The sequence below is a fragment of the Sapajus apella genome, unplaced genomic scaffold, assembly GCF_009761245.1.
Source record: "Sapajus apella isolate SASKATOON/1434 unplaced genomic scaffold, GSC_monkey_1.0 scaffold62, whole genome shotgun sequence".
In the NCBI taxonomy this organism is placed as follows: domain Eukaryota; kingdom Metazoa; phylum Chordata; class Mammalia; order Primates; family Cebidae; genus Sapajus; species Sapajus apella.
The window spans coordinates 7,095,328-7,118,007 of NW_022437002.1; the positions used below are offsets into that span (position 1 = coordinate 7,095,328).

Here is a 22,680-nt window from a genome sequence, read left to right on the forward strand (position 1 = left end):
AGCCACCGCGCCCGGCTAAAATGGAATTTTTATAAAGCCTGAATGCAAAACCGTCTTGTATATTGTTAGTTTGGATTTTAGCTGCCTATTGACTAAAAAGCAATCTATTGATTTGGGTGGTAAGGTGAAGCAGTCATGATGTATGATGGGAAAATAGACTTAACACTTATGTAAAAGGTAGATTGATCTAATTTCACGATTAGATTTAGGGAGAAGAATTCCAGGTTAATCCTAGATTTCTGGCATGGGAAGTTAGGTATATGACACTGCCATTTACAAAGAAAGGGAATATCTGTAAAGCAGGTTTGTGGGGGTAATAAAAGAATATCGTTTTACTGAGGCAAGAGGATTGCTTGAGACCAGAGTTCAAACCCCTTGAATTTGAGGGACCTGTGGAGATTCAACATTCAAGTGGAGATATTTAATAGAGAATTGGGTATATGGGCCGAAGCTTAGGAATGTAGGGGAAGAGCAGCCCATAGGTGATAGTTGAATCTGAGGCTGTGATCATAGGCCAGGCACAGTGGTTCATACCTGTCATTCCAGCACTTTGGGAGGCTGAGATGAGAGGATCACTTGAGCCTAGGAGATCAAGATCAGCCTGAACAACATGATGAGACACCTTCTCTGCAAAAAAAAAAAGAAATTAAATGGGCATGGTGGCACATGCCTGTGGTCCCAGCTACTCAGGAGACTAAGGTGGGAGAATTGCTTGATCTCAGAATGGTGAGGCTTCAGTGAAAGGATATAATACCACTGCCTGGGTGACAGAGTGAGACCTTGTCTCAAAAAAAAAAAAAAAAAAAAAAAGGCTTGGTTTTTTGTTTATTTGTTTGTTTGTGACAGTCTCTGTTGCCCAGGCTGGAGTGCAGTGGTGCAATCTCAGCTCACTGCAACCTCCGCCTCACGAGTTCAAGTGATTCTCTTGCCTCAACCTTCTGAGTAGCTGGGATCACAGGCACACACCACCACTCCTGACTAATTTTTTTGTATTTTTAGTAGAGACGGGGTTTTGCCCTGTTGACCAGGCTGGTCTCAAACTCCTGACCGCAGCTCATCTACCACCTCGGACTCCCAAAGTGCTGGGGTTACAGGCATGAGCTACTGCACCTGGCCAACAGGTTCTTTTTTTTTTTTTTTTTTTTTTTTTTGGAGACAGAGTCTTGCCCTGTTGCCCAGGCTGGAGTGCAGTGGTGTCATCTCAGCCCACTGCAACCTCAGCCTCCCAGGTTCAAGCAGTTCTCTCACACCCTACTAAGTAGCTGGGATTACAGGCTCATGCCACCATACCTGGCTAATTTTTTGTATTTTTAGTAGAGACAGGGTTTCAGCATGTTGATCAGGCTGATCTTGAACTTCTGACCTCAGGCGATCCACCTACCTCTGCCTCCCAAAGTTCTGGGATTACAAGCATGAGCCATTGTGCCTGGCCAACTTGGTTATTTTTTTAAAAACCAGGAGTTCAAGATGATAGAGCAGGCGAGAAGAGTACTGAGGAATTGTGCTTTTGAGGAACAAACATTTTAAAAGCAGGTAAAATAAGTATATGTGAAAAAGACTGGTAAAATGAGAAAATGCGTCACCATGCCCGGCTAATTTTTATATTTTTAGTAAAGATGGGTTTTTGCCATGTTGGCCGGGCTGGTCTCAAACTCCTGACCTCAAGTGATCCACCCGCCTTGGCCTCACAAAGTGCTGGGATTATAGGTGTAAGCAACCACCCCCGAACCGAAAGCTTTACATTTTCTACTATTGAAAAGTTAAAAATAAACTTGTAAGTTTTGGTGGTTTTGTGCTGCATTCAGGGGCTTGGTGGAACAGAAATGGAGACTATTTCCAGAAGAAAGCACCGAGTTGGTAGTAGCTACCAGAGAAGAGTAGAGCAAAACTATATTGAAAAATGGATGAAAGGAAAGAAGCCAGTGTTTTTACAGTGAAGGAACCTGATTTCAAGCTGTCTAAAGACCTTTTGTGGTTCTAGAAAATTACCATATTTAGAAGGACTAATTTTAAAATCAAACTCTTTATCAATATTTTATTTTAGGAATCTGGAAACTGTTCTTCAGGAAGATATCCTTTAGTTTGGAATTGGAGGATTCCTTTGCATCAGATACTGAAATGAAAGAACCATTGTTAGATGGTGAATGTGACAAGGCAGAGGCATCACGGCTGGGGCTGCTAGATGAAATTAAGACAGAACCCGACAATGTTCAAGTAAATATTTTCCCTTATTTCCATTATTTCTAAAGCAGCATTTAACTATAAATTTTAGTTACAAAGGAGCTGAAATTATTAATTGAAAAACTCAAATCCTTATCTCCTCCAAAGCAGTTAATTAAATAATACAAAGTATACGGTGTTAAGTGCCATTACAAGTATATGTAAGAAAATGATTTCAGGAAAGAATGGACTGTTTGGAATTGGGTTTTTGTATGAGTAAAAGGATTGTTTAGGGTGTTATGGGCCTAGCTAAGGTTAACACTTTTTTTCAAAGAGTCTACTTCCGGAAAAGGCTAACACTTTTTTATTTTTGTTTTTCTTAACTTGAAACAATACAAATTATAATTTTTTAGTCTAAATTAATTTTATATGTAAATTTTTAAAAACTTTTTTAGACGTATCACTTACTAAATAACCTGTGAAGGATGAACTGACTTGAGCTGTGAATATAGTTTAAGTAGGGAAAACATTCCTTAGAATGTTTGTATATATGGCTGGGCACAGTGGCTCACACCTATAATCCCAGAACTTTGAGAGGCCAAGGTGGGAGGATCACTTGAACCCAGGAGTTTGAGACCAACCGGATGACAAGACCCTGTCTCTATAAAAAAAAATAAAAAAATTGGCCAGGCACGGTGGCTCATACCTGTAATCCCAGCACTTTGGGAGGCCAGGGCTGTTGGCTCGCGAGTTCAAGACCAGCCTGTCCAAAATGGTGAGACCTCATCTCTACTAAAAATAAAAAATCAGCCATGTGTGGTGGCAGTCATCTGTAATCCCAGCTACTCTGGAGGCTGAGGCACAGAACTGCTTGAACCTGAGAGGCAGAGGTTGCAGTGAGCTGAGATTGTGCCACTGCACTCCAGCCTGAGTGACAGAGCAAGACTCTATCTCAAAAAGAAAAAAATTAGCCAGGCATAGTGGCGCATGACTCTAGCTACATGGGAGGCTAAGGTGGGAGGATCGCTTGAGCCCAGGAATTCAAGGAAGCAGTGAGCTATCATCATGCCATTGCACTGCAGCCTGGGTGACGAAGTGAGACCCTGTCTCTTAAAAAGAAAAAAGAATGTTTCTGTATGAACAACCAGGTGAAATTTCTAATGAAAGAAAAAGTAGATCACTAAAAAGAATAATTTATTTGTAGAAGCCTATTTAGAAATAGCCTAAAGTAGATTAATATTAAATAAGGGTATGCTTACCATTGAGTTGACTTACCATTGAGTTTACTGGGGAACGTTACTCATCTAGGAACTATCTATTGCTTCTTCATTCCATGGACATTCAGACATAGATCCAAGTTTAGATATGGTGGCTATGAAATTGCCTGCTGCTCTGAAAAAATTGTCTCTTGTAAGAATCATTCTGCCCAATAAACAATTTCTAGGTTTAAGGTCTTTATGAAGACAATTAGCTGTTAATTATTAGAACAAGCAGGGAAGGCCAGACACAGTGGCTCATGCCTGTAATCCCAGCATTTTGGGAGGCCAAGACAGGCTTATCACTTGAGGCCAGTTCAAGACCATGGGCAACATGGTGAAACTCTGTCTCTACTAAATATTCAGAAATTATCCAGGCATGGTGGCATGCGCCTGTAGTTCCAGCTACTTGGGAGGCTGAGGCACGAGGATCACTTGAACCTGAAAGTAGGAGGTTGTAGCGAGCTGAGATTGTGTCACTACACTCCTGGGTGACAGTGAGATCTAGTCTCAAAAAAAAAAAAAGCAAAACAAGTCATGAAAATAGTTGCAATTCAATATGTCTGCTTACTATTGGTAGTGAATTAAGGGATTTTGCTGACAAAGATTCTGAAGTCATACCTGGATACCATAGAAAACCATGTATTGGGTGATTGGTGTTGTCAGCTAAAGAGCACCAAAATGGTAGTGCATACCTCTATGTATTTTGGTTCAGTTCAGTTATACAATTCATTGACCAGACCTGACCACAATTTATCATTTTCTATTGAATGACTGGTTGTCTTAAATTAACTGTATTTATTATTTCTAATTCTTTTTTTTTTTTTTTTTTTTTTTCTTTTCAGGAGTTTTGTCACACCCAACAGTCCAGAACTCAGGAGAATGAACTGAAAATAAACACTGTGGTTTCAGAGAGTGGTAATAGAGTTATTTAAGTTAATCATGTTTATTCAGACCAGTATGATAGCTAATTCATTCTTTTTTAATAACTTTGAATATTACTCTGTGTTGGGTTTCAAGTCCAGAAGTAACCTGTAAGAAAATTAAAGAGAGGCCAGGCATGGCGGCTCACGCCTGTAATCCCAACACTTTGGGAGGCCAAGGCAGGTGGATCACGAGATCAAGAGTTCGAGACCAGCCTGGCCAACATAGTGAAACCCCATCTCTACTAAAAATACAAAAAAAATTAGCTGAGCATGGTGGCATGAGCCTGTAGTCCAGCTACTTTGGAAGGCTAAGGCAGGAGAATCACTTGAACCCAGGACGCGGAGGTTGTGGTGAACTGAGATTGCACCACTGCACTTTCAAAAAAGAAAGAAAGAAAATGAAAGTGGCTGGGCATGGTGGCTCACACCTGTAATCCTAACATTTTGGGAGGCCAAGGTGGGAGGATTGCTTGAGGGTAGGCATTTGAGACCAGGCTGGGCAACATAGTGAGATCCTGTCTCTACAGAAAATTTAAAAATTAACCAGGTGTGTGTGGTGATGCATGTCTATAGTCCTGGCTACTTGAGAGGCTGAGGCAGGAGGATCTCTTTTTTTTTTTTAAGACAGTGTCTTGCCCCGTTGCCCAGGCTGGAGTGCAATGGCAGAGTCTTGACTAACTGCAACCTCCACCTCCCGGGTTCAAGTGATTCTCGTGCCTCGGCCTCCCAAGCAGCTGGAACCACAGGCACACTCCACAACACCCAGCTAATTTTGCATTTTTAATAGAGATGGAGTTTCACCATGTTGGCCTGGCTGGTTTCGATCTCCTGGCCTCAGGTGATCCACTCGTCTCAGCCTCCCAAAGTGCTGGGATTACAGGCATGAACTACTGCACAGGGTGGCGGGAAGTTCTCTTGAGTACAGGGTGTCGGCTGCAGCGAGCCATGATCATAGCACTACACTCCTTAAGAGTGCAAAAGAGGGCAACAGAGCAAAACCCTGTCTCTAAAAAAAGAAAAGAATGCCTACTTAATTTTGTGTAAATACCAATATTTTTTTCTCCCTCTTCTGTTTTTATAGCTTCACAGTTGACTGCAGACGTTCAGCTTTCCCTGGCATCATCTGGCATGAATAAAATGCTTCCTTCAGTTTCAACCACAGCTATTCAGGTTTCCTGTTCCGGTTGTAAAAAAAATCTCCAGAAGGGAGAAACTGCTTATCAGAGGAAAGGATCTACTCAACTTTTCTGCTCCATACCATGCATCACTGAATATATTTTATCTGCCAGTGCACCAGTTCCTTCTAAGAGAACTTGTTCAAACTGCTCAAAGTATATAATTCTAAATTATGCCCCCTTTTACTTCACTACCTAGTTGTTGATCATAGTCTTAGTTGTAATTTTCTACTTTTTTTTTTTTTTTTTGAGACTCAGTTTCACTCTTGTTGCCCAGGCTGTAGTGCAGTGGCGCCATCCCAGCTCACTGCAACCTCTGCTTCCTGGGTTTAAGCAATTCTGCCTCAGCCTCCTGAGTGACTGGGATTACAGGCATGTCCCACCACACCCTGCTAATTTTGTGTATTTTTAGTAGAAACAGGGTTTCTCCATGTTGGCCAGGCTGGTCTTGAACTCCTGACCTCAGGTGATCCACTGTACCAGGCCATTTTCTTTCTTCTTTATTTATATATATATATTTTGTACTTAGGTTATGGGGTACATGTGCAAATCATGCAGGATTGTTGCATAGGTAGATACATGGCAATGTGGTTTGCTGCTCCATCCCCCCATCACCTATATCTGGCATTTCTCCCCATGTTATCCCTCCCCAACCTTCCACCCCTCACTGTCCCTCCCCTAGCTCCCCTGCAACAGACCCCAGTGTGATGCTCCCCTCCCTGTAACCATGTGTTCTCATTGTTCAACACCCACCTATGAGTGAGACATGTGGTGTTTGATTTTCTGTTCTTCTGTCAGTTTGCTGAGAATGATGGTTTCCAGGTTTATCCATGTCCCTACAAAGGACACAAACTCGTTTTTCATGGCTGCATAGTATTCCATGGTGTATATGTGCCACATTTTCCTTGTACGGTCTATCATCAGTGGTCATTTGGGTTGGTTCCAGGTCTTTGCTATTGTAAACAGTGCCACAGTGAACATACATGTGCATGTGTCTTTATAATAGAACATCTTTATAATAGAACGATTTACTGGTACTTTGGATATGTACCCAGTCATGGGATTGCTGGGTCAAATGGAATTTCCATTTCTAGGTCCTTGAGGAATCGCCACCCTGTCTTCCACAATGGTTGAACTAATTTACACTCCCACCAACAGTGTAAAAGTGTTCCTATTTCTCCACATCCTCTCCAGCATCTGTTGTCTCCAGATTTTTTAATGATTGCCATTCGAACTGGCATGAGGTGATATCTCAATGTGGTTTTGATTTGCATTTCCCTAATGACCAGTGTTGATAGAGCATTTTTTCATGTTTGTTGGCCTCGTATATATCTTCTTTTGAAAAGCGTCTGTTCATATCTTTTGCCCACTTTTGAATGGGTTTGTTTGATTTTTTTTTTTCTTGTAAATCTGTTTTAGTTCTTTGTAGATTCTGGATATTAGCCCTTTGTCAGATGGGTAGATTGCAAAAATTTTTTCCCATTCTGTTGGTTGCTGGTTCACTCTAATGATTGTTTCTTTTGCTGTACAGAAGCTCTGGAGTTTAATTAGATCCCATTTGTCTATTTTGGCTTTTATTGCCAATGCTTTTGGTGTTTTAGTCATGAAGTCCGTGCCTATACCTGTGTCCTGAATGGTTTTGCCTAGACATGTCGTCTTGTTTAGTGGAAAGAAGCTTTTATTTATTTATTTAAGACAGGGTTTCATCATGTTGGTCAGGCTGGTCTTGAACTCCTGACCTCAGGTGATCTGCCTGCCTTGGCCTCCAAAGTGTTTGGATTACAGACGTGAGCCACTGCGCCTGGCCTTTTTTCTTTCTTTCTTTTTTTTTTTTTGATACTAAGTTTTGCTCTTGTTGCCCAGGCTGGAGTGCAATGGCATGATCTCTTCACTACAACCTCCGCCTCCTGGGTTCAAGTGATTCTTCTGCCTTAGCCTCCCGAGTAGCTGGGATTACAGGCATGCACCACCACACCTGGCTAATTTTGTATTTTTAGTAGAGACAGGGTTTCCCCATGTTGGTCAGGCTGGTCTCGAACTCCCAACCTCAGGTGATCCACCTGCCTTGGCCTCCCAAAGTGCTGAGATTAGAGGCCTGAGCTGTTGCACCTGGCTGAAAATAAGCTTTTTCTACTTTTTTTAGTTCCTCTGATAGATTTTTTCAGGAAAAAAATATATATAAATACATATATATTTATATATACATAAATAAATATATATGTATGTTTATTAAAAATATAAGTATATATTTATATCTCTCTATATTTCTTTGTAGAAATTAACATGTGAAAAGTTCTGTTTCTTTTCAAGTTTTTTTGTTTTGTTTTCCTCAAGATGGAATCTCTGTCACCCAGGCCGAAATGCAGTGGCACGATCTCTGCTCACTTCAACCTCCACCTCCTGGGTTCAAGTGATTCTCCTGCCTCAGCCTCCTGAGTAGCTGGGATTACAGGTGCCTGCCACCACACAGACTAATTTTTGTGTTTTTAGTGGAGATGGGGTTTCACCATGTTGGCCAGGCTGGTCTTGAACTCCTGACCTCGTGATCCACCTACCTCGGTCTCCCAAGGTGCTGGGATTACAGGCATGAGCCACCTCACCTGGCCTGTTTCTCTTCAACTTTAAGTAATGTGACTTCTAAAACTTATTTTCCTACTCTTTTCATTTGAAATTCTCTGTAAATGGGATTATTGTACATCCATTCTGTTCTATTGTTTAACTGTATAGGGAACAATCTACTAAAAAATTAATCCTGTTGACAGTTAATGTAGATTTTCCAGGAATGTAGAATAATATATTTCTCTTGTAAATGAAGTGATTCTTTTGAAAAATTCAAGGCCATAGGTAAACCTACGTGTTTCTTTGTATTTTTTTTTTTTTTCTTTAGCCAGAGTCTGGTTCTGTCTCCCAGGCTGGAGTTAAGTGGCACGATCTTGGCTCACTCCAACCTCCGCCTCCCAAGTTAAAGCAATTCTCCTGCCTTAGCCTCTCGAGTAGCTGGGATTACAGGTGCCTGCCATCACTCCCGGCTAATTTTTTGTATTTTTAGTAGAGACAGGGTTTCACCACGTTGGCCAGGCTGATCTTGAACTCCTGACCTCAGGTGATCTGCCTGCCTCGGCCTCCCAAAGTGCTGGAATTACAGGTATGAGCCACCTCGCCTGGCTTCTCTATGTAGTCTTTTAAAATTTTTTGTGAGAATTTGTGAAAAATCAGTGTCCTTTTGGCTTTGAGAGTCCTAAGGCAATACAATTATGGTCATTAGTACCTAGGATATGCTAACTTTTAAATGTTCAGAGCAAGAAAATTCATAGGCAACGACAGTGCTTCTAAATATAACAAATTCCTTTCAAATAATACTTGTTTTACAACTCAGGTTGCCATAATTTGAGTTTTGGTTCTTGCATTTAGTTATATTTTACTACTCAAAGTTTCATCCCTGAGTTGCTAGATAAGCATCACCTAAGAATTTGTTAGAAATGTACTTTCTCAGGCTGGGTGCAGTGGTCACGCTTGTAATCCCGTAATCCTAGCACTTTGGGAGGCCAAGGTGGGTGGATTGCCTTAGCTCAGGAGTTTGAGACCAGCCTAGGCAACATGGTCAAACCCCATCTCTACTAAAATACAAAAAATTAGCCAGACATGGTGGCATGTACCTGTAGTCCCAGCTACTCTGGAAGCTGAGGCAAGGTAATTGCTTGAACCTGAGAGGCAGAGGTTGCAGTAAGCTGAGATCATGCCACTGCACTCCAGCCCAGTCAACAGAATGAGACTCTGTCTCAAAAAAAAAAGAAAAAAAGAAATACACTTTCTCAGGTCTCACCCAGACCTACTGATTCAGAACTGCATTTATCCCTATGTGATTTCTATACATGTCAAAGTTGGAGCAGTGTTGAGAACTTCTTTGCTACTTAGTAGTCATACCTGTTTTTGATAAATGTACAAAAGAATTATGAGCATTAAATAGTATATTTAAATGGTCAGAACAATACTAGCTTGTAATATGAACTCAGTAAATGTTAACTATTATTCTCTTAACAAACTCATAAACCCTTTTGATGGGTTGCTTCAGCTCCTCTGGCTGCTGTTTCAGTTATCTTTTGCTTCAGGTGTTACTCCATGGAACGTTACTTACTATTATCTTTTGCTTTTCAACCCTTCAATACTATACTAGTCTTTTGTCTTTTTACTTTCTTGCTATGGGCCATACGGTACTCTCTTCAGTCTGCTTTCTCTCCCTGCAGAATCATAAAACTGGAAGGGACCTTAGAGACTCACTACACATCTTCAGCAGATGTCCCAGACAGATTGAAAAAGGCTGAAGCAGGAAAGATTTAGTGTGTAAGTTCTCTTAGGCATGGAAATCCAATATGAGTAAAAATCTGAGATAAGTTTTACTTCCTCTAGAATAAAATTTTTCTAGAAAATATTATTTTGTAGTTGGTAGAAAGATGGTAGTAAATTTTAGGCTGGGAAAGGCCATCTATGATTCAGGGTAGTAGGTGCTTTTTTTAAAACTTAAAAATTCCACATTAATTACCCTTTTATATAAATTTTAACTAATCTTCTGGGGTTTGTTTTCTTCTAGTGAAGCTATCTTTCAAAATAATTTTCAGTTACTTACTTGTTTTATTTATTTTTTTCAGAGACAGAGTCTCGCTATGTTGCCCAGGCTGGTCTCAAACTCCTGAGCCCAAGTGATCTTCCTACCTTGGTCTCCCAAACGGCTGGGATTACAGGTGTGAACCACTATACTGATTTTCAGGGGTTTTTTTGTTTTGTTTTGTTTTGTTTGAGGTGGAGTCTCACTTTGTCACCCAAGCCGGAATGCAGTGGTGCAATCTTGGCTCACTGTATTCTCCACCTCCTGGGTTCAAGCAGTTCTCCTGCCTCAGCCTCCCAAATAGCTGGGATTACAGCTGCATGCCAGTGTGCCCAGCTAATTTTTTAATTTTTAGTAGAGATGCAGTTTTGCCTTTATGGCCAGGGTGGTCTCCAACTCCTGACCTCAGGTGATCTGCCTACCTTGTCCTCCCAAAGTGCTAGGATTACAGGGGTGAGCCACTGCACCCTGCCTGATTTTGTTATTTTTGAGATTTCTTTTATAGGAATGATTTAATATCTGTTTTGAGTCAATGCAGTTTTAATTCTATTTCATGGACCAAATGGAAGATGACTGATGACATTTTAAATCTTATTAGAAAGATGTGTCTTGTGGGCCAGTTGAGGTGGTTCACAGCTGTAATCTCAGCACTTTGGGTGGCCAAGGCAGGAGAATCACTTAGGAGTTGGAGACCAGCCTAGCCAACATGGCGAATCCCTGCCTCTACTAAAAATAACAAAATTCACCGGATGTGGTGGTGTGTGCCTGTAATCCCAGCTACTCTGGTGGCTGAGGCAGGATAATTGAACCTGGGAGTCCCAGGTTGCAGTGAGCTGAGATTGTGTGACTGCACTCCAGCCTGGGTGACAGATTGAGATGCTGTCTCAAAAAAAAAAAAAAAGAAAAATGTGACTTGTTCTTGGGTACAGTGTGTTTAAGAAGTATCATTTCTTTAGTTTCTCAGTTGGAACCAACTAGAAATCCTGAATGCAATTAATAAGTCCAAAATAATTTATTATTATTATTATTTGATTTATTTATAGGAAAGTTGTTCCTAAGTTGTTGGCTTTTCTTTTTTTGAGACAAGGTCTCTGTCACCCAGGCTGGAGTACAGTTGGCACCATTTTGGCTTGCTACAGCCTTGACCACCTGGGTTTAAGCAATCCTCCCACCTTTACCCTCCCAAGTATCTGGGACTACAGGCACATGCCACCCCGCCTGGCCAGTTTTTGTATTTTTTTGTAGAGATGGTTTCACCTTGTCCAGGCTGGTCTTGAACTCCTGGGCTCAAGTGATCTTCCTTCCTTCTCCTTCCACAGTGCTGGGTTTGAGTCACTGTACCCAGCAAATTTTTTTTTTTTTTTTTAAGGTAGTCTCACTCTGTCACCCAGACTGGAATGCAGTGGCAGATCTCTGCCCACTGCAACCTCCACCTCCCAGGTTCAAGTGATTCTCCTGCCTCAGCCTCCCGAGTAGTTGGGATTACAGGCGCCCACCACCATGCCCAGCTAATTTTTGTATTTTCAGTAGAGACAGGGTTTCACCATGTTGGCCAGGCTGGTCTTAAACTCCTGACCTCAGGCGATCCACATGCCTTGGCCTCCCAAATTGCTAGGATTACAGGTGTGAGCCACTGTACCCAGCCAACATTCATTTTTTAATTTTGTTTTTGTTTTTGTTCTTTTATTTCCAACTCCTGTAGATCATTTTTAAATTTTTTATAAAGCTTTAGTAGATTCTTTAAAGCCAGCAATCTAGTATGCTGACAGCAATGAAAACTAGGAAGGATTTTCAGACTTCCATGAGTCTACTAATGTAGTTTCTTCTGCCTCCCTTCCCACCTGGCTGAAGTCTTATCATTCTGTCTGAAAGATATGCCTCAAATATTTTTACCTTTTGTCTATTCCCACACCATTCTTCACTCTCCTCTTAGAACTGTCCGCCCCCCAAATTAATTCTGTGGTCTGTGTTTTTAGTGTTGTGTTCATAACTCCCAAAACATTGATCATAAAATAGTAAAATCATTAGTAATTGATACTGTCCTGGTTAGATTGTGACTAGAGTCTTGACATTAAGGACCAGATTATCATCCCTTATATCTAACATTCCTTGGCACACAGTGAATTCTAGAAGAATTTTAATCAAATGAAGTTAAGGATAGCACTGTGGATGAGCTATATTTTAAATCACTAAAATGATGAATGTAATAATGAAGTAAGCCTGTTATTTTTGATACCATCTATTTAAAATACGGAAAGTTAATAATACATTAAATTTTGAATTTTTTTTTTTTTTTTTTTTTGAGACAGTGTTACTCTGTCATCCAGTCTGCAGTGCAGTGGCACAATCTTGGCTCACTGCAATTTCCACCTCCTGGGTTCAAGCAATCTTCATGTCTTAGCTTCCAGAGTAGCTGGAATTACTACAAGCACATGCCACCATACCCAGCTGATTTTTGTTTTTAGTAGAGACAGGGTTTCACCATATTGGCCAGGCTGGTCTACAACTTCTGACCACAAATGATCCTCCCACCTCAGCCTCCCAGGTGCTGGGATTACAGGCGTATACCACTGTGCCCAGCTGAAAATATTAAAGTGTTAATGTTAATTTCAGGGTTAGTTCACCTTGAAAACTATCCTCAGATATAGATATACTGAGGATTCTAGGTAACCAGGTATAGTGATTTTTTTTGTTTGTTTGTTTTTGATGGTGTCTTGCTCTGTCTCCTAGGCTAGAGTGCATTGGCATGACCTCAGGTCACTACAACCTCTGCCTCCCAGGTTCAAGCAATTCTTCTGCCTCAGCCTCCCAAGTAGCTGGAATTACAGACACCCACTACCATGCTCGGCTAAATTTTGTATTTTTAGTAGAGACCGAGTTTCACCATGTTAGCCAGGCTAGTCTCAAAACCTGACAGGTGATCTGCCCACCTTAGCATCCCAAAGTTCTGGGATTAAAAGCATGAGCCACCACACCCAGCTACTAGGTATATTGATATTTTCTACAGTGGCAGTTCTCAAACTTTCTGGTCTGAGGAGTTCTTATACACTTAAAAATTGTTGAAGACCTGGCCGGCGTGGTGGCTCATGCCTAATCCCAGCATGTTGGGAGGCCGAGGCAGGTGGATCACGAGTTCAAATCCATCCTGGCCAACATGGTGAAACCCTGTTTCTACTAAAAATACAAAAATCAGCTGGGTGTGGTGGCACGTGCCTCTAATCCCAGCTACTTGGGAGGCTGAAGCATTAGAATTGCTTGAACCCAGGAGGTGGAGGTTGCAGTGAGCTGAGATCGTACCGCTGTAGTCCAGCCCGGCGACAGAGCGAGACTGTGTCTCAAAACAAAAAGAATTTATGGAAGACTCGAAGCTTTAGTTATGAGGTTATATCTATGAATATTAACTATATCAAAAATTAAATGACTTTTTAAATGAAAAATAGCCATATTTTTAAAAATTGGTAAGAGTGTCATTGTTTTATCAGTTTTGCAAATCACCTAACGTCTAGCTGGATTTTTATATCTGCTTCTGCCTTCACTTTATTGCAAAATGTGTTGTTTGACGTCTGAAGAAAATCTGGCCTCACAAATATATGATTGGAGAAGGGGAGAGTGTTTAGCCTTTCAGACTTTCAGATAAGTGTGGATGTTCTTTGATACTACAACCAAATATCAAGTGGTAGCTTCTTAAAAGCTGGTTGCAGTGTGGCTCAGTTAACTTTTTGCACTCTTATGTTAAAATTCGTTAATCTGTCTTGTACTTTGAACGGATCTTTAACCCATGAATGATTTCTGTAATATGCTATTGTCATTTGGAAAATATTGGTTTATTGAGTACTGCAGATCTTTCAAATGTGGACATATTTTATTATGCAGTATTTTTTAAATCACCACTAATCTCAGAAAACTTCTTAAGTTTTGGGAATCAATCAAGTTGAAGTTGGAAGATACAAGTTTTCCAAAATTCTAATTATCACTTGAAAGCCAAAATTTTATCGTTAGTGGTAATTACTGTCAGTCATTTTATTTGAAGTTACAGTCTCATTTTTTTCATTTTCAAGAAAATATCTGCAGATACCCACTTCTGGATAATTGTTTGTCTTTAAACTATTTATGGTGAACTATTTACAGTACTTTGAAGTAAAAATGTTTTCCATGAAAAAAGTGACTAATTTATTATAACTCAGCATTTCCATATGAGCTTTTCCTTGAGACAACCATCATCCTTTTGTGTCCAGAAGTATTTTATACCTATGTCCTAGTTTGTCAAACAGAATTACTTTCTTCTGGCCCTACCACTTGGCCAAGACAGAATATTTTTTAATTGTACTTAAGGATGAAGTTTAAATAATTTCAAATATTTTGCTGTTTCATTGAGTACATCCTTAAGTGAAACTGATACTTTTTTTATTTTTTATTTTTAGCAGTGAATGTGTAGCAGGGAATAACATGAATATTAGTACATTTGGGTGCTGCTGCCTTGATTTCTGCTAAGGCTGACAGTTTTAGACACTATTGCCTTTTTTCTTTTCCAAATTCATTGAAGTGAAATTAGTATTTTTTTTAAAAAAAAACCATTTCATTGGCATTTAGTATATTCATAATTTGTGACTATCACCTCTTTCTTGTTCCAGAGCATTTCCATCACTTCAAAGTAAAACACCTTATACATTAAGCAGTTTCTTCTGATTTCCCTCTCCCCGCAGTGCCTGTCAACCACCAGTATGCATTGTATCTATAGATGTATCTATTCTGAATAGCTCATATAAATGGAATCCAGTGTGACTTTTTTGAGACTGGATATTATTACTCTGTTGCTCAGGCTATAGTGCAGTGACTTTTTATGTCTGGTTCTTTGCCTTAGCATAATATTTTCAAGGTTTGTCCATGTTGTACCATGTATCAGTACTTAATTCTTTTTGTTAATAGGTGAATAATATTCCACTGTATATATATAACACAATGTGCTTATCCAGTCATTCACTTACTGATTTGGGCTGTTTTTATCTTTTGACTATTGTGAATAGTGCTATTATGAATATACAGGTACATGTGTTTGAGTACCTGTTTTCAGTTTTTTGGGTGTATACCAAAGAGTGGGATTGCAGGGTCTTACCATTAGCTTTGCAACATCAGTTGCAAAGTGATGTTGCAAACATCAACACAATGAAAAGGCAAATAACATTATGAAAATAGTTTTGATCTTGGGGATCCCCCTGGGATTTGAAGACCATACCTTGAGATTCTCTGTCCTGTAGATTCCAGAGTTGCTCATATGAATATGTGATCTCTCATCATCACTTGGTTTTCACTAGCACTACCTAATACAGGCTAGCTCGTCTTCAAAACTGCACTATCAAAGTCAGGCATGGTGGGATTATGTACCTGTAATCCTAGCTACTCGGGAGGCTGAGATAGGAGAATCTTTTGAGCCCAAGAGTTCGAGGCCAGCCTGGGCAACACAGTAGGACCCTGTCTCTTTAACAAACAAAAACAAAAAAACTGCACTATCAGATGTGCTTTGTAATCTATAAGGTATGGATGAGAAAATTAACACTTAGGGAGTATAAATGTGAGAGAACTGGATACCAGTTCAGGTTTTCTTATTTCAAGGCTAATGTTCTTACTCTATTTTGAGAGGTCATTTCGTTTATAAAGATAAAGAAGTTATAATTTAAACTGCTTAATGGTGTCCTTGATGTTTATTCTTAGAGACATTTTAAATCCAAAGGATGTGATCAGTGTCCAGCTGGAAGAAGCTACCTCTTGCAAAACTTTTTGCAGCCTATCTTGTCTTTCATCATATGAAGAAAAAAGAAAACCATTTGTTACCATATGTACTAATAGCATTTTGACCAAGTGCAGCATGTGCCAGAAGACTGCTACTGTAAGTTGCAATTATAAACTTTGAAGGGGTTCTGATGATTCTGCTTAAATATCAGAGTTTTTACTGAATCTTTTTATTAAATCCTAGATTCAGTATGAAGTAAAATACCAGAATGTGAATCATAATCTTTGCAGTAATGCCTGCCTTTCAAAGTTTCACTCTGCTAACAACTTCATCATGAACTGCTGTGAGAACTGTGGTGCCTACTGTTACACCAGCTCTAGTCTGTCCCACATACTTCAGGTGGAAGGACAGTCTCATTATTATAATAGTTCAAAGAGTATTACAGCATATAAGCAGGTATGAATTAAGACCTATTGTTTCTTCTATTAACTGGCCTATGAATGGTTCCACTCTAGGGAAATGTGGGAAGTAGTTTTTGGTACCCTTTGGAATAATGTCAGGTGGTAAGTTGATGAAGATGAAATAGAAGACTTTTGACAGTTTCCTCTTGCATAAGAATTCATGATGGGGCAGGGTATGATTTAAAAAAATTCATTATAAATGCTATATGGTGATCTTCCTAAATAATCTCAGATTGATCATCTTACCTTAAGGAGAGGGCAAGCAGGTTGGAGCCAGTTTATAAACTACAGATAAGTATAGTAAAAACAACAATAGTCTACTGGTCAATAAAACCCAAACACAAAAGTATTTTTGTTTTGTTTTTAATTTTTTTTTTTTTTTGAGACGGAGTTTCACTCTTGTTACCCAGGCTGGAGTGCAATGGCACGATCTCGGCTCACCGCAACCTCCGCCTCCTGGGTTCAGGCAGTTCTCCTGCCTCAACCTCCCAAGTAGCTGGGATTACAGGCATGCGCCACCATGCCCAGCTAATGTTTTGTATTTTTAGTAGAGACGGGGTTTCACCATGTTGACCAGGATGGTCTTGATCTCTTGACCTCGTGATCCACCCGCCTCGGCCTCCCAAAGTGCTGGGATTACAGGCTTGAGCCACCGCGCCCGGCTTTGTTTCTAATTTATTTATTTTTTGAAACACAGTCTCACTCTCTTGCCCAAGGTGGAGTGCAGTGGCACAATCTTGGCTCCCTGCAACCTCTGCGTCCTGGGTTCAAGTGATTCTCCTGCCTCAGCCTCCCGAGGAGCTGGGATTACAGGCATGAGCCACCATGCTCGGCATTTTTTTTTTTTTTTTTTTTTTTTTTGGTGTGTGTGTGTGACAAGGTCTTGCTCTGTCAGCCAGCTAGAGTGCAGTGGCAGTCATGGCTCACCATAACCTTGATCTCTTTAGCTCAAGTGATACTCCCGCGTCAGCGTCCCGAGTAGCTGGGACTACAGGCACATGCCACCACACCTGGCTAGTTTTTAAATTTTTTGTAGAGACAAGCCCTTACTGTGTTGTCCAAGCTTGTCTTAAAACTCCCAAACTTAGCTGATTCTGTCTTAGTCTCCTAAGGTGCTGGGATTACCAGTGTGAGCCTAGCCATGTTTTTGTTTTCAATTCCATGTGTTTAACTCTTATACTAAACAATGCAAAAATAAAGACTGTCACATGTGGCTTGGCATGGTGGCTTACACCTGTTATCCTAGCACTTTGGGAGACCAAGGTGGGAGGTCAGTTGAGCTAGGAGTTCGAGACCAGCCTGGGCAACATAGCAAGAACTCATCTCTAAAAAGTAAAAAAGAATATCACATGCTTTTTCTGAATCAGTCATAGGAGGAAATAATTCAGTGAGATTTGGATTATTTGTCCCAGCACTTCAGAAAGCCAAGGCAGGCAGATCACCTGAGGTCAGGAGTTGCAGACCAGCCTGGCCAACATGGCAAAACCCTGTCTCTACTAAGAATACAAAATTAACCAGGTGTGGTGGCGGGCATCTGTAATCCCAACTACTTGGGAGTCTAAGGCAGGAGAGTCACTTGAACCCAGGAGGCGGAGGTTGCAGTAAACCAAGATGGCACCATTGTACTCCACCCTGGGCGACAGAGTGAAACTCTGTCTCAAGAAAAAAAAAAAGAAAAAGCAGTTGAAAATGGGAGTCAAAACAAGCCATAATTCAAATAGATCATTTGTGACCCACATCTTTTCTATGGCAGAATGCCCCATCTTGAGAATATCCTGCCTTAAGACCAGAAATGGGAAAACGGAAAGCACAGACTTCTCCCAAAGGCAGGAAATAATATTCCTTTTTTAAATTTATTTATTTGTGGCACTCAATAAATAGGCCTTGTTCTTTTTTTAAGAGCTTGTATTGAGTACCCAGTTGTTCAGCTTATGTGCAGTGACAGGACTGATTTGGGTAAACCGGCTAGTTAACAAGTACAGCCTAATACTTTGCCCTTATATCTGAATGTAAGACATCATGGGACAGTGATAACGGAGTAAATCTATAATGTTAGTGAACTACAATCCAGAATTAGAAAAATGCCCAAATATGTGAATCTAAAAAGGGGATAGCTTTTAATTTTTAGAAAGTAGATTATTAGATGTAATTATTTTGGCCACATGTTAATAGAGTGTATTGTTAGCCTTCCCTTATGAATAATAAACTAACTTAATTATAAATTATACCACTGTTGGGCCGGGCCCAGTGGCCCACGCCTCTAATTCTAGCACTTTGGGAGGCCAAACAGGAGGATCACTTGAGATCAGGAGTTCAAGACCAACCTGGCCAACATGGTGAAACGCCATCTCTACTAAAAATATAAAAATTAGCCAAGCATGGTGGCATATGCCTGTAATCCTAGCTATTCAGGAGGCTGAGATATGAGAATTGCTTGAACCCCAGAGGTAAAGGTTGCAATGAGCCAAGATTGCACCACTGCACTCCAGCCTAGACAACAAAGCAAGACTCTGTCTCAAAAATAATTAAATAAATATTAGGCCACTATTTTTGCTTAATGTTAAAGATTAGTGAATTTTTAAGCTTTCTCAAAATATAAAAGTTTTTCATACTAATAAAGGATAAAAATAGAAATTTGTTTCATTGTGCCTTTGCCAATATCCTGTTCTCTCACAGAAAAATAAAACATATGTGTATTTTTTTGTCTTTGGACTTTGTTGTTGTTATTGTTGTTGTTTTTGAGACAGAAGTCTTGCTCTATTGCCCAGGCTGGAGTGCAATGGCATGATCTTGACCCACTGCAACCTCCACCTTCCAGGTTCCAGCTATTCTTCCGCCTCAGCCTCCCTAGTAGCTGGGATTACAGGCGCACATCACCACGCCTGGCTATGTTTTGCATTTTTGTAGAAACAGGGTTTCACCATGATGGCCAGGCTGGTCTTGAACTCTAGACCTCAGGTAATCTGGCTGCCTTGGCCTCTCGAAGTGCTGGGATTACAGGCATGAGCCACCACGCCTGACCTATCTTTGTACTTTGTATCTCCAAAAGGAGTTTTATTCTATCATTACCATTGGTGATTTATTTTTTTAGACTGAGTCTAGACTGGAGGCTGGAGTGCACTGGTGAGCACAGCTCACTGGAAGCCCAACCTCAGGTGTTCAAGCAATCCTTCTGCCTTAGCCTCCCATGTAGCTGGGACCACAGGCGTATGCTACCACACCTGGTTTATGTTTGTGTTTTTTTGTAGAGATGGTTCTCACTTTGTTGCCCAGGCTGGTCTCGAACTCCTGGGCTCAAGTGACCTTCCTGCCTCAGCTTCTCAAAGTGCTGGGATTGTAGGCAAGAACCACCACACCCAACCTGATGTATTCTTTTTTCTGTCTTTTTTTGAGATAGAGTCTTACTCTGTCACCCAGCCTGGAGTGCAGTGGCATGATCTTGGCTCACTGAAACCTCTGTCTTCTTGGGCTCAAGTGATCCTCCCCACCGCAGCCTCGCAAGTAGCAGGGACTACAGGCACATCCCACCACGCTAGGCTAATTTTTTATTTTTATTTATTTATTTTTAAGAGATGAGATCTCACTATTTTACCAGTCTGGTCTGAAACTCCTGGGTTCAGGTGATCCTCCTGCCTCAGCCTCTGAAAGTTGAGATTACAGCTGTGAGCCACTGTGCCTAGGCTCTGATATATTCTTAAATCCAGGAATGCTGGGTCCTGTTTGACAAGAAAGAATAGATGGTAAACATAATCTTTGCAGTAATGCCTGCCTTTCTAAAAGTTTATATCTCTTCTTTGACACAGTTACTACTTACTGAACACAAAATAATTTTTACCATGAAGTTAGCCTAGAAAAACAGTGATTCCCACAGTAACTTGTAAGATATGTTAAGCACTCCTTCCTGGCTACTCCTCAGCATAGGTAGACGTTTTCCAAAGTTAATTCCCAAGCTACCATTGAGGACACACCTGTAATTAATAAGGCCTTTGTTTATCCAGTAGGCTTTGACTGCCTGATATGATGAACAACTTTTGTGACTGCTTTCTTTATTGCTTTATTTCGTTTTATGTTTTTTTCTTGAAATGAGATTTCACTCTTACTCAGGCTAGAGTGCAGTGGCGTGATCTTGGCTCACTGCAACCTCCTCTACCCAGGTTCAAGTGATTCTCCGGCCTCAGCCTCCAAGTAGCTGGGATCACAGGCACTCACTACCACCCCCAGCTAATTTTTTGTATTTTTAGTAGATGGGGTTTCACCATGTTGGCCAGGCTGGTCTCAAACTCCTAACCTCAGGTGATCTGCCCGCCTCAGCCTCCCAAAGTGCTAGATTGAGCCTGGCCGTATTGCTTTCATAGTTATTATTGCTGTTAAATATAGCTAATAAAAATCATTTTCAAATTTGCCAATATTCTTTATTTTAATTATTGTAATCTGTAATGTCTTTTTTAAGAAAATGTAAAAAACTGGCTTCATTGTTGTTTTCATTTTTTATTTATTTTTTTATTTTTAATTTGAGACAAAATCTCACTCTGTCACCCAGGCTGGAGTGTGGTGTCACGTTCTCGACTCACTGCAACCTCCACCTCCCGGGTTCAAGTGATCCGCATGCCTCATCCTCCCAAGTAGCTGGGATTACAGGTGTCTGCCACCACCCCCAGCTAATTTTTGTATATTTAGTAGGTGGGGTTTCCCCATATGGCCAGGCTGGTCTCAAACTCCTGACCCCAAGTAATAGACTCCCAAAGTTCTGGGATTACAGGCCTGAGCCACCCTGCCTAGCCTGTTCTTTTTAATATTTCAACTAAAAGCAGTGGTAATAGATAAGTTCTTGTTTGTTAACAATATATGTCATATACCAGGAATATGAATATTCTTTTAATCTCTACACAGAAAGCTGCCAAACCACTTACATCTGTTCCTTGCAAACCATTGAAGCCCTCAGATGAAATGATTGAGACTACCAGTGATTTGGGGAAGACAGAGCTTTTCTGCTCTATTAATTGTTTCTCTGCATACAGTAAAGCTAAGATGGAATCTTCTTCAGGTAATGTTTGTTTAGCAATTTCACAGGTTTAGTAATTATTAATAAATAATATTATTTTGCTTTAATTTATAAACTTGATTAATTTTCAATTTAAACTGACTTTTAAAAGTCAAAACAATCTAAACTTGTTGCAAAGAACTATTCTTCAGTATTTTTGTATAAAAGTAAGGCTACTTAACCACCCAAGATTTAATATTATTTGTAGGCCTGGCACGGTGGCTCATGCCTGTAATCCCAGCACTTTGGGAGGCCAAGGCGGGTCGATCACCTGAGGTCAGGAGTTCAAGACCAGCCTGGCCAACATGGCGAAACCCCATCCCTACTAAAAATACAAAGTATTCTCTGGGTGTGGTGGTGGGTGCCTGTAATCTCAGCTACTTAGGGGGCTGAGGCAGGAGAATCACTTGAACCTGGGTGGTGGAGGTTGCAGTGAGCCAAGATCACACCATTGGACTCCAGTTTGGGCAACGGAGGGAGACTGTCTCAAAAATAATAATAATAAAATAAAAATTTAAAGATACATATCTTTAGATTATTTGGATTCTTTAGTAAATGAACATACATACGTTTACATCAATATATATTGCGCATCAGCTGGGCATAGTGATTCACGCCTTTTAATCCCAGCACTTTGGGAGGCCAAGGCGAGCGGATCACAAGGTCAGGAGTTCAAGACCAGCCTGGCCATATGGTGAAACCCCGTCCCTACTAAAAATACAAACAGCAGCTGGGCATGGTGGCACATTCCTGTAATCCCAGCTACTCAGGAGGCTGAGGCAGGAGAATCACTTGAAACTGGAAGGTGGAGGCTGCAGTGAGCCAAGATCGGGCCACTGCATTCCAGCTTGAGCTACAGAGTGAGACTCGTCTCAAAAAGAAAAAATATATATACACATATATATGGAAAGTGAGAGCACACCTATTGCAGAACATGGTATATAGGAGGCACTCAGTCAACAGAGTTTAATTAATATATTTACAAGACTGCTTCTATTAAGACATAGAATGTTTTACTTAGCCCTGCTTTGTAAAAACAAGAATTTTCGTTTTTTTTTTTTTTTTTTTTTAACATGAAATAGAGGTAATTGTAAATGCTTTAAGACTCACTAATAAAAAAGCACAAATAATCCAGCCAACTAAGTATTCCATCAGAAAGCCTTATGTAGGACTAGTGGTGCTATTTACATAGACCATAGAGTGACTCATGCCTCTGGGATTTGTAAATCATGCAAACTGGCTTGTTACCGAAATGTCTGCGATAGTAGCTTGGACGCCAACCTAGCACTCCATTGATGCTGAGGTTTATGAATCCTGGGAAGAGTTTGAA

At 40.5% G+C, this 22,680-nt stretch overlaps 1 protein-coding gene across 10 annotated transcripts in view; it reads left to right on the forward strand.

Moving 5' to 3' along the window:
* The window catches only part of ZMYM1 (zinc finger MYM-type containing 1), a 34,151-nt gene that overhangs the window by 6,714 nt on the left and 4,757 nt on the right, over positions 1-22,680 (forward strand). For 5 of the 10 annotated variants that reach the window (XM_032246887.1, XM_032246878.1, XM_032246877.1 and 2 more), the window contains 6 exons: positions 2,045-2,214; positions 4,262-4,334; positions 5,424-5,673; positions 15,830-16,004; positions 16,092-16,304; positions 21,200-21,353. In XM_032246887.1, coding sequence (XP_032102778.1) covers positions 2,119-2,214; positions 4,262-4,334; positions 5,424-5,673; positions 15,830-16,004; positions 16,092-16,304; positions 21,200-21,353 — 961 coding nt within the window. In that variant the 5' untranslated portion in view covers positions 2,045-2,118. Of the gene's footprint in view, positions 1-2,044; positions 2,215-4,261; positions 4,335-5,423; positions 5,674-9,761; positions 9,859-15,829; positions 16,005-16,091; positions 16,305-21,199; positions 21,354-22,680 lie in introns of those variants that run through there. The other 5 variants (XM_032246882.1, XM_032246883.1, XM_032246886.1 and 2 more) reach the window with 3 other exon arrangements.